This window comes from Lampetra planeri, chromosome 7 (genome assembly GCF_965212315.1).
Source record: "Lampetra planeri chromosome 7, kcLamPlan1.2.h2, whole genome shotgun sequence".
In the NCBI taxonomy this organism is placed as follows: domain Eukaryota; kingdom Metazoa; phylum Chordata; class Hyperoartia; order Petromyzontiformes; family Petromyzontidae; genus Lampetra; species Lampetra planeri.
The window spans coordinates 16870131-16886876 of NC_136113.1; the positions used below are offsets into that span (position 1 = coordinate 16870131).

General features: G+C 46.6%; 1 protein-coding gene across 5 annotated transcripts in view; it reads right to left on the minus strand.

The window, feature by feature from the left end:
• LOC144720101 (E3 ubiquitin-protein ligase pellino homolog 2-like) overlaps positions 1-16746 on the minus strand; it is a 69720-nt gene that overhangs the window by 26840 nt on the left and 26134 nt on the right. For 4 of the 5 annotated variants that reach the window (XM_078596584.1, XM_078596586.1, XM_078596585.1 and 1 more), the window contains 2 exons: positions 11563-11733; positions 4257-4386 (listed from right to left, as the gene is read on the minus strand). In XM_078596584.1, coding sequence (XP_078452710.1) covers positions 4257-4386; positions 11563-11733 — 301 coding nt within the window. The remainder of the gene's footprint in view (positions 1-4256; positions 4387-11562; positions 11734-16746) is intronic. The other variant, XM_078596588.1, reaches the window with a different exon arrangement.

A 16746-nucleotide genomic window follows, 5' to 3' on the forward strand; every position in this document is an offset into this window, starting at 1 on the left:
TTGATATTCCCAGAATTTACGCCAAATCCACATTTCACGAATACATTTGTCAAAATTTATATTACCTTATTATTCAACATTTGATGTCGGGGGACACCTATTTAAATATAGAACATGCGTATTCGTGCAAAGACGCTTTGAATTGAAAGGATGATTAAAATTATCACGATAATATCTCCAAGTTGACTTCCTACACAGTGTGCTGACATCAAGTGTGGCCAAAAGCTTCATTTATTGAATGATTCATAGTTGTGTGTTGGGAGTTGAAATAATAATTGTTCCCACCATCTGCCGTTGGAAGTCGGTAAAGGCCTGTATTGACGAGCAGGTCAGGGCTAAAGTGGGGTTACGTTCAGAGCCTACACCGACACTCGGAAATCCTCTGGGTAATACTGCCGAGGAAAGCTACGACGAACGCAACAAATCAGGTTGTCGTTGCCGTACTCATTGTGCTCAATTTGTTTGTTTACAAATTATAATCAAGGTTTCTTATATTAAATTTGAGTTGTCACAGCTTTGCTCCAGAGGGAACGCACCCTATTCAGCATCGAGCCTTCCAGCCCTGACAAGCATTAAGGAAATCATTTATTCGAGGCTAATTCCTAAAACGTGGCCAGGAAGTTAAGGCCCAATGCCTTCCTCTTGCAAACAATTCTGCAGGGTAAGTGTGCATCCCCGTAAAGTGGAAGACAGCAGGCTTATTAGATAGCAATTCCACAGAGCGTACAGTGTCAGGTAAGTTTGAGGTTTCAATGACAGTGGCCAGCTGTTAACCCGGAGCTAAGCGCATTGATCACATGGCCACGCAAGCGGTTCCCCAGCGAGGATTTGAGACAAGACTGCCGGGCGTGGCGCCCGAGGCGTGTTTGTGACTGCGCAGCGTACATACCCCCCCCCGCACCTCCGATTAGCATGGTTGGCTACGTACGGTACGAACGAAGTTGAACGTACGTATGCGTGTGCGCACACTCGCAGTTGCCCACGTATTCGAGAGCGGTTCCACACACTCACCATGGAGCACCGCCAGCAGCCTGTGCCATACTCCACGCACTGTTTTGCCAAATCCTGGTATTACATTGGGAATGGCCAAGGCTCCGACGGCTAAAGCGAATGACGGGAACTAGCGAGACAAAGCGACGAAGATTGTCAAACGATAAACAGGCATGGGCTGGGGAACAGAATACTTAAGGAATAACGTCGAGAGCATTTCGAATTTATCAAGCATCTGTTTTTGCATGTGGTTACTGAACCAAAAATGCCAATGCTTAACATTTTATTTATTTCGCAAGTATTGTTGTCAACCGATGTCGCGGGTGCGAGCGGTATGTATTGTTTAGTGTTCTGTCATGGACAAATTAATGCATCACCCAGAGCCCCTCCACCAATCGCCAAATGAGGGCGAGAAAACATAGTTTGGAAAATTTTCTTTTTTCCAGCACGGGAGTTAAAATTTGCAGATCGGTAGTTTTTCTTACACAAAATGTTATTCATTTTGGTAAACAGGGTAAGAGAAAAACTGCGACACAAAAACATCATCTTGTTATTTTGAGATGATTTACATCGACCAAATTGTGTTGATATCTGTGTTGATAAATAGATAATCAAATTGCACTTTGAGTTTGTTTATCGGCTTGGGAGAAAAGGTTCTGTTAAGCATTATGCCACCGAAAATGCTTCTGGTAAACATTAAGGTTCTGGTAAGCATTATTCCACGCAACATGCTTCAGGCACTTTAGCTTCGCCACGACGTGTTCAGACACAATATTTGGCATCTGAATTATTCAAAGGCAAGCGTGCATATTCCAAACAGGGCAAGCACTCACACTTAGTACAATTTATGACAACCACCTTGAGTGTCTTCAAGGTCTGGACAATTCCAAATTGAACGATCGTACCTGGCGGCAGCGAGGTTTAAATCCGCAGTGCCGTGGTCGTCTCTAACTCAAGTGTTGTCAAGTTGCGCAACTGCTTAGGTGGCAAAAGCCACCAGTGTGCCTGATATATCCAAGTGCCGGTCGACGTATGGTTACGGATTTATCCAAACAGATTGAGATTGATAAAACAAGGCTTCACCCCCTTCCTCGCGTAAATACGGGTGTTGAGATGTTCAAACACAAAATAGACACCAATTAGAAGGCATGAAGCCTGTGAAACCGCACACACTTTTGCTAGAAAATGCAAACACACATGCTTTTATAATGTATGCATTCTCCTGGAAACAAATTGGCCTGCACCAGAAACAGACATCTTTATGGCATCGTCTCACCAGTGCTAGTCCAAGGGTGGCAAAAGGCAAGCAGTACAAGGGCAATGCCAACACCAAAGCATTAATAGCTTGGGACGATTTGTTGTTTTTGTGGGACAAGTAGCAGAGGCGGCCCCACAAACACTCCATCCCCATCTTCCACGGGCCAGCTTCAGAAGCACGTTTTCATTTGGGTACAAGCCTTGCAAGTGTGGCTGAAGAGACGAGGAGTATTCTATTGACTCCACATCAATGGCTTCATGGGACAAAGCCATATGGTTATCCATTGTTCAATGATGGCTCTGTTGCGACTGTGGCCCAAACAATCCTCCAGAGAATAACAACACGACGGACAACGAGAGACTTCCACCGTGCGACGATTACGACATGCGTTGCACCTGCGACCGATTCGCACCTGGCATCTCTACTCGCATGCCCTGAGCAACCCAACTTGCCCCGTTTGGGTGCATTTCACAAGCGATTAAATATTAAACCAAGCCATGCCATTGCAGGACTAATGGAAAGTAGCATTCGTCACACAAATTGAGGGGTAGAAACAAAAAAAAAACATAATACAAAAATGTATGTCAGGTGCTCACCCTGTCCGGAACAGGTTGCGCATTTTTGAGTTGTAATTGCACGAAGGCCTGGGAGTCTGATCAGCGTAGACCCAACACACAGACTGCTGGCTCTCAACAGCGAAACACGAGGCAGATCTATAGCTGCTGTTAAAACCAGCAGGACCAAAACCCCCAGCACTTGTAATCGACCGTTTGTTTGTCTTCAATCAAGGCAGAAACTAAACACAGCATGGAATCATATGAACTTGGCGGTTAAACAAGGCGTCGTTGAATGTAGAAAACACTGAGCTGTGGTGGCTACATTTTAAGTGGAGCTGCACCGTTTGCGTTCATTACATTTCAATTCCAACTCCGATTTTGAGGAATCCATTGGCTCAAATTGAAAGCCCTTTGCACGCAATCGTGCTTTGAGCAGAAACACAGTTTCGGTTGATAAAAATTTTTTTCTAACAAACGTATTTGACGGAGATGTATCAGCGTCTAGCCACGTGTGTTTGGGGTATCTCCTTAAGAGTGTATTTGCGCACACAGTGAAGAGTGCAGAGCTCCGACCTTGCACAGGTACACCATGAAACACACCGACTTGAAAATGTTGCAGATGGCTTTGGGTGACAGTGCACATTTCAGATTGATGTAAGTTAATATGTAAGCATACTTACTGCCTTAAGGAAGATCCAAGCCAAAGACAAATACCTATAATCTGGTAGACATGTAGCCAGGATGTGTCCCAGGCTTGTCTGAAACAGGATTTAAAGCGTCTGTCATAGCAATCTAGTGATGTCAATGCACCGGCTCTGTATTAAATTTCATGGGGGAATGATGTCACAGCAAGGCCACTGAGGTGTTGCGACTGTTTCTTTAAAGTATTTTTTGTTCACTTATGAAGCTTCAAACTCATGTTCAGGCAGCGTGAGGAAACACAGAATCATCTTTACGAGATATTTACTTTTGGAGTTGTGTCTACGCCTAAGGTCACAAGGGGTGGGCACTCCAAAACAAGGTACGACTGCAATGCCGCGCCCCACGCTTTTCTTCCTGGAAACGCCCCCATTACTCAGCCCAGCATCACCTTGCAAGGGCACAATGTCTCGCACCGTGTGCCTGTTGGTAAGATAACACCGCCACAACCACACGCAGCAGCAGCAACTTCAAAGCAAGCGCCAAGCGATACGGGAGACGAGGGCCTCGCAAAACATTTAGAGACGTGACTTCTGCCGCGTCCGTCGCCAAGTTTAAACACGTGCGTGAATACCTCAAATACCTGAATATATATGTTTTAAATCGATTCCCCTTCAACCTCCACGCGAACACCGACAAACATCTCTCAGCTCAAAAACCAACGGGCGGTGCCATGAACGGTGCACGCGCACCCCCAGATTACCGGGGAGATGGCGCCGGGTGTGGGCGCAAGCGAGGCTGGTGCTGCTCACCTTGACAGCCTGCGGCGTGGCGGTGGTGTGCACGGTGCTGGGCTTCACGCCGTTGGCCTTAGGCCGCTTGTAGAGGGCGAAGCGGCTCTTCCTGCGCCCGCGGTCGCCGTTGGGAAGAGAGCCGTTGTACCTGCAGACGCAGAGACGCAAACGACATTCGCCGCACTGCCTTCTTTCCCGTATCGTCTGAGCAACGGCTCTGCTGCGGTCAGCGGTGCTAAATTTTGAGCAAAGTAAGCAGTGTGAACGTCAAGACAGAATCATAATGCACTCGCAAGCGTGGGCTTTCGTCAATATACTTTGTGTCAACTCCCACGTGCGAAACACTCATGAAGCAAGGAATTGGTCTAATATTGCAATGCAGGTCCCTTCTGAAAAAGGCCATTGAGACTCGCTGATCTTTATTGGATAACAGATTACATTGTTCTCATAGAGGTTCTGTATGTCAAAAAGTCAACTTAAGTTGTAATAACGTGATAACGTATGGAACTGAACACACTAAACCTTGTAGTAAGTTGACTTACCTAATCTCGGAAAATGCTACGGGTTCTACAGGGAGATGTGTCCGAGTGAATGGAGATGCCTATACTATCTGTGTGCGTGTTGTTTTTGCCAAGGTGTCAAACCACCTACACGTTTGGCACCTTGCCATTTTCACGTTACGCTCATTGAAAATGTACAACGAGTATCATCGCATGGGGAGCGGCGATGCAGTGGTTAGCTCACCGCACTAAGAATTCGGTGACCTAAAATCGACTCCTGGAACACGATCAACATGAGTGGTGAAGTAATATCTGAACCAGTCTTGGGCCCTCTGTTCAGCCCCCTTCACCAACTCGCACTGAACAGGATGGGGTGGATCACATGGTCAAGCAACCCCCTTTGCCCAACATGGCATCGCAAGGCCTCCATCTATTAGTCGATTTATTAACAGCTAATACAAATTATCATCATCATTATTAAACGCACAGGTTTACACTATTTATGACAGTGCCATTTTATTTTCCGACGATTACTTAGAATAACTTTTTTGAAAGAATAAATTAGAGGGGAGAAAATCGTGCGTCTCGTTGCAAATATTATTTTTCCAAGGGCACTGAATTGACATGCAATATGGCTGGAAGCTTCTCAGCACCAATCCAAGAATAGACTTTACTCTGCCAGTGTTTAATGCCTACAGTCCAGAGATTAAAAAACCCATTTGCGTTTCAGGATTGCATAAGCTGCCTCGGATAATTACTAATTAGAAACACTGAAGAGATAAGTTGTTTGGAGAATTAAGAACATTCTTTATTCAGTTCTCCATTGAAAAAGTTCTGTTTACAGAGCAACGTCGAGTTGTAAATATCCGAACACGATAAAAATTTAGCGATTTATGTAAAAAAATTATATTACTCATTTATTTCTTTAAGCAACGTTAATAACACAAATCTGCCAGGAGACACAACCCAGGTATTAAAACACAACCCGTAACTTTACAAATACGCAAATGTTTTCCATGGGCGACTGGCAACAAAACACACACGTCGAGCACTTTCTTAACAGCGGCACACGTGGCAAAGAGGCTTGACGATTGTTGACGTTCCCGTTTGGCAAAAAACTACACGGCAGGGGCGACGTTTGTTGCGCAGTCCAGGTCGCTTGCGCTCCCGCTCGGGAAAAAACACTGTCCTCTGTGAGCGACTTTGAAAGGAAGCACCCCCCCCCCCCGTCATTGCGTGTGCTTCGCCAGCAGCAAAGCTGGGCGGTTCTCTTCCATCCCTGGGAGTACGTTACACAAACAGAACAACTTTAAATCGAATTTAAAAAACACGCGCGCTGGCATGTCAATGTCTCAGCGGTTCGACTCTCATCCGCACTTAAAGAGTATTGACAGGATACACGTCCGCGTTCATTCAAAGGAACGATGGCACATCATCTCCCTATCGGTTCGCTGTTTAGCGCTGTCAATAAATCCGGCTCTGCCAGTTGGTGACCGTGCCTCTCTTGCAAACAGCACTTGACCCAACGATGTAAAAATAAGGGTGTGTTTGTTTTAACAATGAAATCATTCTTAAAAGGCAGCTTAAAGATAGCTTGGTTTTCCACAATTTGACACGTAGGCTTTCGCAACCAATATTACATTCATAATAAAATGGGTTTTTTTGGGGGTCTCATCGCGTTTTTTTTACACAATTTTAACACGTTCGTACATTTGACCAATTGTATTTGAGGAGTTGGCAGAGAATGGGAATGCCCGGAGGAAATCCATGTTTATTAATAAATAGCACTGAGGAGTCCACAAGGAGACGTTCACACGCACGGCTATTTTCTGTATTGCCACATTCAGGCCACCTCTGTGCCCACGGAGATGGGTATGTTGACAAAACGTTGTGACCCACCGACACCTGCTTACACAGTGCCACATTACAGCCAGGTGCGACCACACGCCCAAAACAAACACTATACCTATGACGCATACTATCATTATCTAATTAAAAGGAAATGCAAAAAATTATGAGATGAGCGTGGGAATGAAGGGGATGGGTATGAAGGGGATGGTAATGCGACTGAGATACAGTGCGGGTGTGGGTGTGTGTGTGTAAGCCGAGCGTTAGTGCTGCGCTACGAACCCAGCGACCCGAGTTCGATTCCCGACCAATAAGAGTGGAGAATATTTGTATCGGTCCTGGGCCTCCCCTAGGTCGACTCGTCCTTAAATGAGTACCTGGTGCGATGTGCAAACATCAGCGCTGGGGAGACAAAGGTGGCTGGGCGTGGTGCTGGCCAGCCACGCCCTCACGTGCTGTGCCGGCCTTCGCTAACAGCACTTGCCCCAACTGTCTGTTAAGGCTATCACGGGGGGGGATCTTTGTCTGCTCCAAAAGCATTTCCAAGGAGTATGAAACCAAATGCAAGGGGCACACATTTCCTCCGCCGTGGCCTTGAGGAGCACACAGGAACGACAATCTGCTTTCCGGGTAATGTGGTTAGAACACGGCTAGCTGCACGGCGTGGTACCATGAGCTCATTATTGAACCCAAATAACAATGGGAACCCTTGTTACAAATACTGCACGCTCAGGCTCAGAATATCTCAATACGCCAGAGTCGACAAACTTTCTACCCCCTCTACCACTGAAAGGCCCGCGCTTGCGCATCCGCACGAGCCCCAGCACGGCGGTGTGTGTGTGTGCACGTGAACGCAATAAAGTCGGGGCAGCACAAGCCGGCGGGATAATAAGAACCAGGCGAGAGCAGATCGCAGCCTGCATCTCCACCGCGCAGTGCATTGAGCGCTGTGAATAATGGACGTATTCACGTGCTCGCTTTTACTACCGTGCTGAATTTTAAATGTCAGGCGTGCCCACTGGTAGGCAGCCCCCCCCTCCAACCCCCCCACGACCCGTGCCAAGGCAGCGCTTCCGAGGTTGAGAACCCTTTAACGTCGAGGGCGGGCGGGGGAGGGCGGGTGGCGGCGCAGAAGAAGTCGGCGGCTGTCCCTTCATTAGCCTGACGCAGTCATGCAAATTTTACAGGAGTACGGAAATCTAATCAAGAGTTTGGCACGACCCAACCCGTACCACCACGCTGCCCATCACTGGGGAGGCTTATTGCTTGACGCTCTGAGAGACGGATGGGGCTACCTGGCCCAGGCCAACTACATTCTCGGTAATGGCTCCGCAGTGACAGGGGGGTAAATAGAGTGGGCACCTGGTAATGAACAGATAATGAGAAAGCCCTCCATCTTCTCCGGCGGTTATAACTTTTGCTTTAAAAGCACGCACGCCATGTGTACATGGATAAATTGATAACACGAGCAATTAAATAAATAAATGTGCCTATTACTCCGTCACACTTCAAACAGGCACGGTAGTTAATCACTTGAAGCAGGCAAAATGTGCAGTTATTGCCGAGCGAAAAATATAAAAATACATAACTACGATGAATAAAGGAACTTGTGGTGGGATTTTCAGTGAAAGCACGAAAGCCAAGGCAGCAGAATGTTCGTGTGTCCGTCTGTCCCCGCCCCCCCACCAATCTCCTTGTGTCTGTCTTCCTTGTGTCTGTCTTCCACTCTCAGAATATATTTATCTCTCCCGTGTCTCTCCGTCTCTGTTCCCGTCTCCCTCCATCCACAACTGTCTCTTCGTCCAACCCTTTGTATTCGTGTTCTCCCGTCTCATCTCTCGTTGTCCCGCTGTCTACGGGAAGTCACCTCTGCCCTATTCGCTGCCCTATTCTCTGCCCTATTCGCTGCCCTATTCTCTGCCCTATTCTCTGCCCTATTCTCTGCCCTATTCTCTGCCCTATTCTCTGCCCTATTCTCTGCTCATCTCTGTCCCTGACCGTGTGCTCGTGGCGTGGCTTGTGGCAGTCGTCACCGCTCTCCCGTCTCGGACTTTGCACTCCTATCGTGTGTTTGTACTGTTTGTTGTTGTTGTAACGTTCCGACACTCGTGCCCCTACTTGACATCTGTGACAAAGAGCTTTATAGCTCATCGGATTTCTCCAGAATAAATAAACATTCTCATTGTCCCCTGCACTCTTCTCCTCCCTCGCCGCCGTGCCCCCCACCCCACCCCCACCCCCCACAATGCAAATCTGCAGTGCTCACGTGATTAAGGCAGCCCAAAATATTCGGCTACACATGTTCAATTCTTCAATTCGGTTGAACAGGAATGCCATACTGACAGCCGTATTTGGCCGAATTGGAAGGCAAAGCAGATGTGCGGTGCACTAGCCCCAACTTAAAAGCATTTCTGCAGCATTTGAAGAAAATCTCTCCATTCAATTTTTAAGTACGTCAGGGGTGCTTTTTATTCAACCCCCCCCCCCTCTAACAGCGCATCTGGGAAACGATCTTCTCGTGACCACACTGAAAATGCATCAGGTTGAACTCTGACACTTTCCACGCAGCACACAGGCCTCTGCGGTCCTGTTAGCCAGTTGGAAGCAATTCCACAGGGTTAACGTTGCAAGGCGCAACTTTTCGTGTGCCTCCGCACCGAACCAAAGCATCGTACAAAATACTCGCTCTCAATCACAGGCTACGACCAAGTTTGGGAATTCATCTTGAAGAACAGTGACTCGTAAGCTGCAAGCACCGTGCAACGATCGCCGATTCCACTCCGCCCCGCGCAAGGGAAACAACAACGCGCCGCTGGTCAAGCGTCTCTCAAAGCTATCTGCAAGCGCCCAAGTAGAAGGCGCATTTGCTCAGCTCGGAAGTGAGTTCCCAGCAGCGGCGGCGGCGTCGGGCCGCCGGGAATTTTCTGCCAAACCGCCGTTAGGTTGTGCCGGCTGCAAGGCCCCCCCGGAATAACACGGTTGGGTTCAGGCATCGCCTGCCGACATCGACTTTTGAGTAAGGGACATTTAGATGTTCCAAAATATGCACATCAATTGCGTTAAACAAATAATTCTCGAGGGAAATTAATTTAGAAATGTAATTCACCCACGTATTGGGTTGATTCATAATTAATACGATCACTTAAATCACCGAATTGGCATGCACGCACCTGTCTGACGTTACGATTCCTCGGGGAAAACGATCGATTAAACATTGATTTAATTTTGATCAAGGATTTCTCGTAGTTAAGCACTTGTTTCATGCCTCCCAATAGACTTTGTTGCCCCTGATTAACACTCGTCGTATAAAACGGCTTGATTTGTGTTCACCTTTCGTAGCACCAATGCAAGACGATGGCTTTAACCTCCAACCTAACACAAATTAAGCCGATGTAACGTTGAATCCTGCAAATATGAACTCACGGCCGAGTGTGAACGAACCCCAAATTCAAACAGCCGTGCAAGTAGCCTGTTAAAGTGCAGAATAAATTATGTAATTTTTTCATAATGTTTACAAATGACATGGTGCATGCCTCTAATCGACAGTGAAAGCATTTCAATAAATTTGTCTAACACTTTAAAGCGATGAAAGCTTGTAGGAGGAAACTTGCATTATAGACAAATGCCCAATGTAAGTGGATAAAAGTTGACAACTATGCACGTGGATAAAAGTTGACAACTATGTCGTATAAAACGGCTTGATTTGTGTTCACCTTTCGTAGCACCAATGCAAGACGATGGCTTTAACCTCCAACCTAACACAAATTAAGCCGATGTAACGTTGAATCCTGCAAATATGAACTCACGGCCGAGTGTGAACGAACCCCAAATTCAAACAGCCGTGCAAGTAGCCTGTTAAAGTGCAGAATAAATTATGTAATTTTTTCATAATGTTTACAAATGACATGGTGCATGCCTCTAATCGACAGTGAAAGCATTTCAATAAATTTGTCTAACACTTTAAAGCGATGAAAGCTTGTAGGAGGAAACTTGCATTATAGACAAATGCCCAATGTAAGTGGATAAAAGTTGACAACTATGCACGTCATATTTGCCCGACTTCATTTAACAACATTGTAAGTAGGATGTTATACTGTGACATTCTGTACATATTTAATACAAAAAATAATATTGATGTATTTCTTCAAGATACGAAAAAAAACGAATTCACCTAATAGATTTGTGGGTACAAACTGGGTGACTAGTCAAGGTGTATAAGTATGCAGTCCTTTATCAGTCCGCTGCTGGATGAAGGCCTTCCCCACGATGCCATGATGGTTGTTGGATTGTTGGACTGAGCGGATCAGCGTAAGGTGGTGAAGGGCTGGCTGCTGAGATAGCACTCACGTGAGCCGTGGCTGGGAATCGAACGACACATCGATGCGATCATAGCGCCCTGTGCCGACCACCGCACTGCTGCTCCACGTCGGCTAATCAAGGCGTGCTCGAAATGAATGCCTCCAAGAGACAGCAAAAGTTCAGAAATCAAACCACAACCCTCAACCTCTACATCATCGGAGTCTTGTGACGTTGACAGAAAGCCCAGCCCCCAGGAAAAAAAAAATCTTGTTGATGTGCAACTATAATATTTTTTTGTTCTTTTTCTTTCTTCCCAAAACACAAAAGCCATGTTTGCCAAAGCAGGGATAAAACAACTTGGCTCCATGCCTACTTTGAAATCTTTGCCCAAGGCCCAAGCAGCAATTCACATTTTTATTGCCATCAACGATTATCAGGCTTGATGATGCAGTCGATAGGCCAGCAACAAAGACATCAGCGACTACCATCAAGAAGAGGCGAATTACGTAGAAGGAAAGCAACCCAAACACAAGTGCTGGTACAACAGGGGTCCTCTTGCAGGGGAGACAAGCCGCGAGCAGGCATTGGGCACGGAGTGTACCACGCAGCCGCGGGCGTGTTCTCAACACCGCCTGCCCGGCCCCCCCCCCCAACCGAGCCGTCGCGGTTGCCCTTACCCCAGCACGATGAGCTCGCCATACTTGACGGGGTCCTTGCTGGACGGCGGAGGGGACGCGTCGGGGCTGGCCGGTGAGTAGACGAGGTGCGGCGGCTTGGCGATGCTGTTGGCTTTCTTCGCCACGTTCGGCTCAACCAAAACCGGTTCCTCTCGGACCTCCGAGACTGTCCTACGGAGGAAGAGCACAGGAAAAAAAGCAAAAAACCAGGGGGACGTGGTGAGAAAAGGACACTGCTGAGCTTTCTTTCTTTTACCAAAGAATAGGGTACAGACGTTTCCACAGAGGATTGTAAGGCACAGCGGACACAAGAAACAGTCAGCTGTATAGAAGAACATTATATATTAATTTAGAGAATATCGTACGTCATGTTCGAGTTTGTTAAGAATATTCATTGGGCGTTACATTTTTTTATGTACTTGAAATATTGTGTTTAAAATTAGTTGATGAAACCCATGTTGCCCTTGCAAATGAGGCAATGTCTCAATGGGTTTATTTAATCTCCTGGTTAAAAAAAGACAACCGACTAATTTTGCATGAACTGCAGAGTACACACGTGTGCAGAAAAACCATGCTTGTTTTAACTCAATACTGTCCTCACTGCAAATGGCCATACTGTACAATAATGACTGCCTGGTTTATCGATTTCACGGCACCTGTAATCTACGTAAAAATATATAAAGGATAAAAACCTCATGTTTTCATCTTCTAAGTCCATTGTCTACTTCAGAGAAAGAAAGAAATAATGTTACGTTCGTGCTCAATTTCTACTTCCCTTGGCTAGGAAATTATTATTCACCAGTGTTCTGGAAATGCACAGATAATGCATCGCTACGGCACTTAAAAGCAAATTAAAATAAATTAAGGCAGGCTCTTGTCCTACACCATGCAGCCAAAAAGCCTAAGTTTCTCTTTCCATTGTGTCGCTGCATCAGCTCACATTGGTTTTCGTGGGTAAGGTCGCCACGTGGTACAACTTAACACAGCCACCAAGGTGATCTTGAAGTTGGAATGGGAGCCAGTGAGGTCACTGGAGTATTGGGGTGCAGGTGAGAAGTCTGGCAGTGATCATTTTGATCCTCTGGAGTTTGGAGATGAGAGACTGAAGAGGCCGAAGCATAGAGGAGAGAGTTTCAGCAGTCGAGTCGGGATGAAGCAACGCGGATAAGGGTCTCAGCAGCAGCAGCTGGGATTAGGCCGTGGCGGACGAGGTCCTGTAGAGTCGAGATATCACCCCCACTCGACGAGGTCCCGTCGAGTTGAGATAAGGTGGTGAAACCGTGCCTCCTTGGAGACATTAAGTTCCGTGGGAGGGGAGCAGAAACACCCAAGATATAAATGCCGGTATTTCTTACAAATACTCTTTGGTTCTTTCGGTAAAGTCACGTAGGTATAAGATGAAATAAATCACGACGTTTCGGGCGCAACACAAGCATCCGTCATCAGGTGGGAAAGCATGATCTGCTGCTGAGGCAGCAGATCATGGATTGCTGCAGTCACGAAAGCTTCAAATAAAATTTTTCTTACAAATGTTAAGGAAATGAAGGAGGGGGGTGGGGAAGCCCCAGCACACGATGAACACTGCTTTAGCCTCTGGCTGAGAAATGCAGACGGCCAAGATTAAATGCAATTTACACGACGAGCCGTCCTGCTCAAACCTTTGAAGACAAAGTTTGGGTGCCGTAGTAAAGTGCCGGTGGGCTGGACACCTTCCTCGCTGCCAACTTTGAAACTTACTCTATTTGGAAATCTCACTCGGAAGTTCCACCCCCCCCCCGCCCCCCCCATGTCTGGTGCTGCTGGCACGCGGTACGGTTGCTGCGTCAACCAACGCCGGAACGCCGCCTGCCCGTCATCGTCGCGGTGCTTCCTGCTGCAGGAAGTGAAGGCCGTCTGCCGGGCCCATCACAGCTGGCCACACGCACGCGGCTCATAACCAGGGGTCGGCACGCGTTATCAACGGTTTCCTATTCTGCAGAAAAGCCCATAAACTATTTCTGTCTTATCATGCCCATAATATTTAGTTCTTCCCCAAAAATAAATATAAAAAAGATCACGTTTTAAGAAGCCCACGTTTAATTTCAAATGGATCCTTGTCGATATGACAGTCTAACGTATAAACGCTGCCCACGACAGCATCAATTGTCAACAACAACGACATTTAATTAGGTTTCCTCTGCCAAAAAAGAAGTGACTGACCTTTTAACCCAGTGTGTTTTTCCAACCTAGCTATTTATGAGGATGGACTGTCTTTTATTTAATCTCCCAAACCCCTGACCCCCACTATGATGAAGGGGGGGAAAACCATAGCAGTCAATATTGCCATAATTAAGGATAGGCGGTCAAAAGGTTTCACAAAACAATTATAACAAAAGTATCATACAAAATATAATGTTCAGACCTTTTCTGGCATCCCATCTTTAATAAAATCACCGTAAAAATAAGCACGCTGATGCTCGGCAATATCTTATTAAAATAGTGTGCGATGGTGCACACTATTTTAATATCCTGGAGCGACAAAAAAGCTTTGAACATCGCCCATATCATCACGCACATTGCCACATACGATCGGTATTGCTACCAGCAGCTACGGCACGAATGATAATAATCACCACCATCACTGCTGACCCAGCAGATAAATACTGATTTAACTCAAGACTCAATCCTAATAGTTGCACAACCAGCTCGCCCAGCGTACACAGGCAGACCAACCTGTGCACTGTATGCGGTTGGCAATGGCCATCGATTGCTGGTGAAGAAGTGCCCAAATTGGTTTACTGTGCAAGCAGACTTGGACGAGCATCGCCAATTCTGTGCGGATAAATTATTCTAAAAATGACCCTGCTATCACCAACAGAGCCAGAAGTTATATACATGGCACTGGCCAAACTTGGGCGTTTACAAAACCACGAGTAAAAAAAAGCAAGGTTACAATGGTTGGTCAATGGGCCTGTCGAGTCAAACACATTCTCCAAGCGAACGCGGCGGTGGGAGCAGCTGATTTTCACTTAGAGAGCAGCAATGAAACGGAGGCACAGGTAGCGCCCGAGCCTAATGCCCGTATAGGAAAAATCATCAGCAGCATTTAATGAACAAGCCAATAAATGGCAGGACAAGAAATCAGTATTCAGTCTGAGATAAGAATATTTAATCTGGTGGCTAGGTCAATAGCAGAACGTGGTGCAGGAGGCCCACACGATGGGTAAGAATAAAGCACAAAACCAAGACGTCTTTCTCAGGGGCTCGATGGTTATGGGTTTCTTAAAACTGAATGGCAGGGTCGTGCATCAAACAACGGGCGCTATGAAAAGGTCGCAGCAGAGACCTTTTAGCGTAATAGTTCAAAACGACGACTCCTGTTGGCTTTGTCGTGTCTCCAGAATGTCAAAAAGAACAATCCGCCCGCGGTCGTGTTAAGCCACAAAGCCACAGGGAAGCGGCCAAACACGGTGAAGGCAGAAGAACAGAGAACTCGTGAGAAGCTTGTTAGAACTGATGTCAGGGGAAACGACACTCGACTTGGAAGAGACCAAGAACAACAAGTCCTCACGCATGGACAACTGGCGGACCTTTCCCGAGACTGTTTGGACACGTCGCTCATCATAAAACCACCATGCTGCTGCTGCCAGAAATTGTACGATTGTGTTTTGTACTTGCACGCCTTATATCCGTGGCTCTTTTCCCCGATGTGGGTATTTTTGTTGTTGTTGCTGCTGCACTTTTGAGTCCCGGCAGCCGTTGAGCCGTTGGGGGCTTTGCGTTCCACTTTTTATGGTACAATTTTTTCCGCGACACGGGGGGGGGGGGGGGACACACGGGCGGACACAGAAGCAAACGGTAACACCGCGAACATAATGCATCCACCACATATCTCGTGGAGGGATAAAAAAACAGTTTTCAGCATATCACCTTAAGCCTGCAGCAGCAGCTGCAATTGGTTGCCCGTTCTTTTTTTTTACACAGAAAAGGCAACGCACGAAACACATACAGTGTGCGTGTGTAGGTGTGTGTTATTGTACTCTAATACAAAGAAGACACGAGAAGTTACCATATACAATGCAGTCCTCCGTAACAGCAGCACATTCATTCCCGCACGAGTACATTAAGGAGCTTAAAAAATAAACCTGGGGTCACACCGACTGCATGCCACGAGATTGGAGTGAATTGTGTTGTATTCTTTCTTACCCACAAAACCATTTGGCCATCTCCCCTTTATATGTAATAATATGGTGACGCTTACAATTGCAGTTGTATGATGCGGTTGCTGTATTTGACACGAGGTCCTTGGAACATGGGAGCAATTAGACAAATCCAGGGTGCTTCAAAAAAATTTCACACTTATTTTCGTTTTTAATGGAACGAATAATACACTGTAACATGATTTTAAAAAAAATGTATGTTAGTAGCTTCAAAAAGTCAAAATTTAGTCTCTCCACTTGTTCGCCATCATCGTCAACACGTCTGGAATCATCTCCAGGTGGTCTCCAGAGCCTGGAGGCACATTTCTCGTACTATTATTGCAAATTTTCAGAAGTATAAAAAAATGTTTGAAGGACCCTGTATTATGCTCCCCCCCATCTATTCAAAGTCCGTATGTGCCCCCTTGGTTACTCAATACAATGGACCCTCGGCTATTCAAGGATTGCCACGAGCTTCATTGTTGAACTGCATTTCGAAAAAGGACCACTTTTGCTCCACAGCCACAGCGAGGAGCCACGATTACGTGCGCAAGGACAAAATGGGAGCCCCCACTCGGCACAACAGCCCCGTTAGTGCTTCGAGAGCCGTGGGTCGCGCAATTTACACAAGTGCCATCGGCTTTGGGGGGGGGGGGTGGAACTCCTGGGCACTCCGCCTCCTGCCCCCGCTGCGTTCTCCATCACTTGAAAGAGGACAGACACTGTACGAGCCGAACACGAGACAGCAGCGATTACTTTAAACACTTCAACGTACAGTAAGTGTTTTGATGTTAAGGGGGGTTAGGGCGCTTAACAGCGCACGTGATTGCATCACCGGTTAAAGCCCAGTCCGTCCGTCACCATCTACTATGCCTTGGTTTGTTTATAAAAATGTGGTCTGTTAAATGATGGGGACTAGGGTTCTCTTTGTTTGAAGTGACGCGTCACGATCTATTTACATCCTTCTATCTTAAGATTTAGTGAAACGCGTATTTAATCGACATCT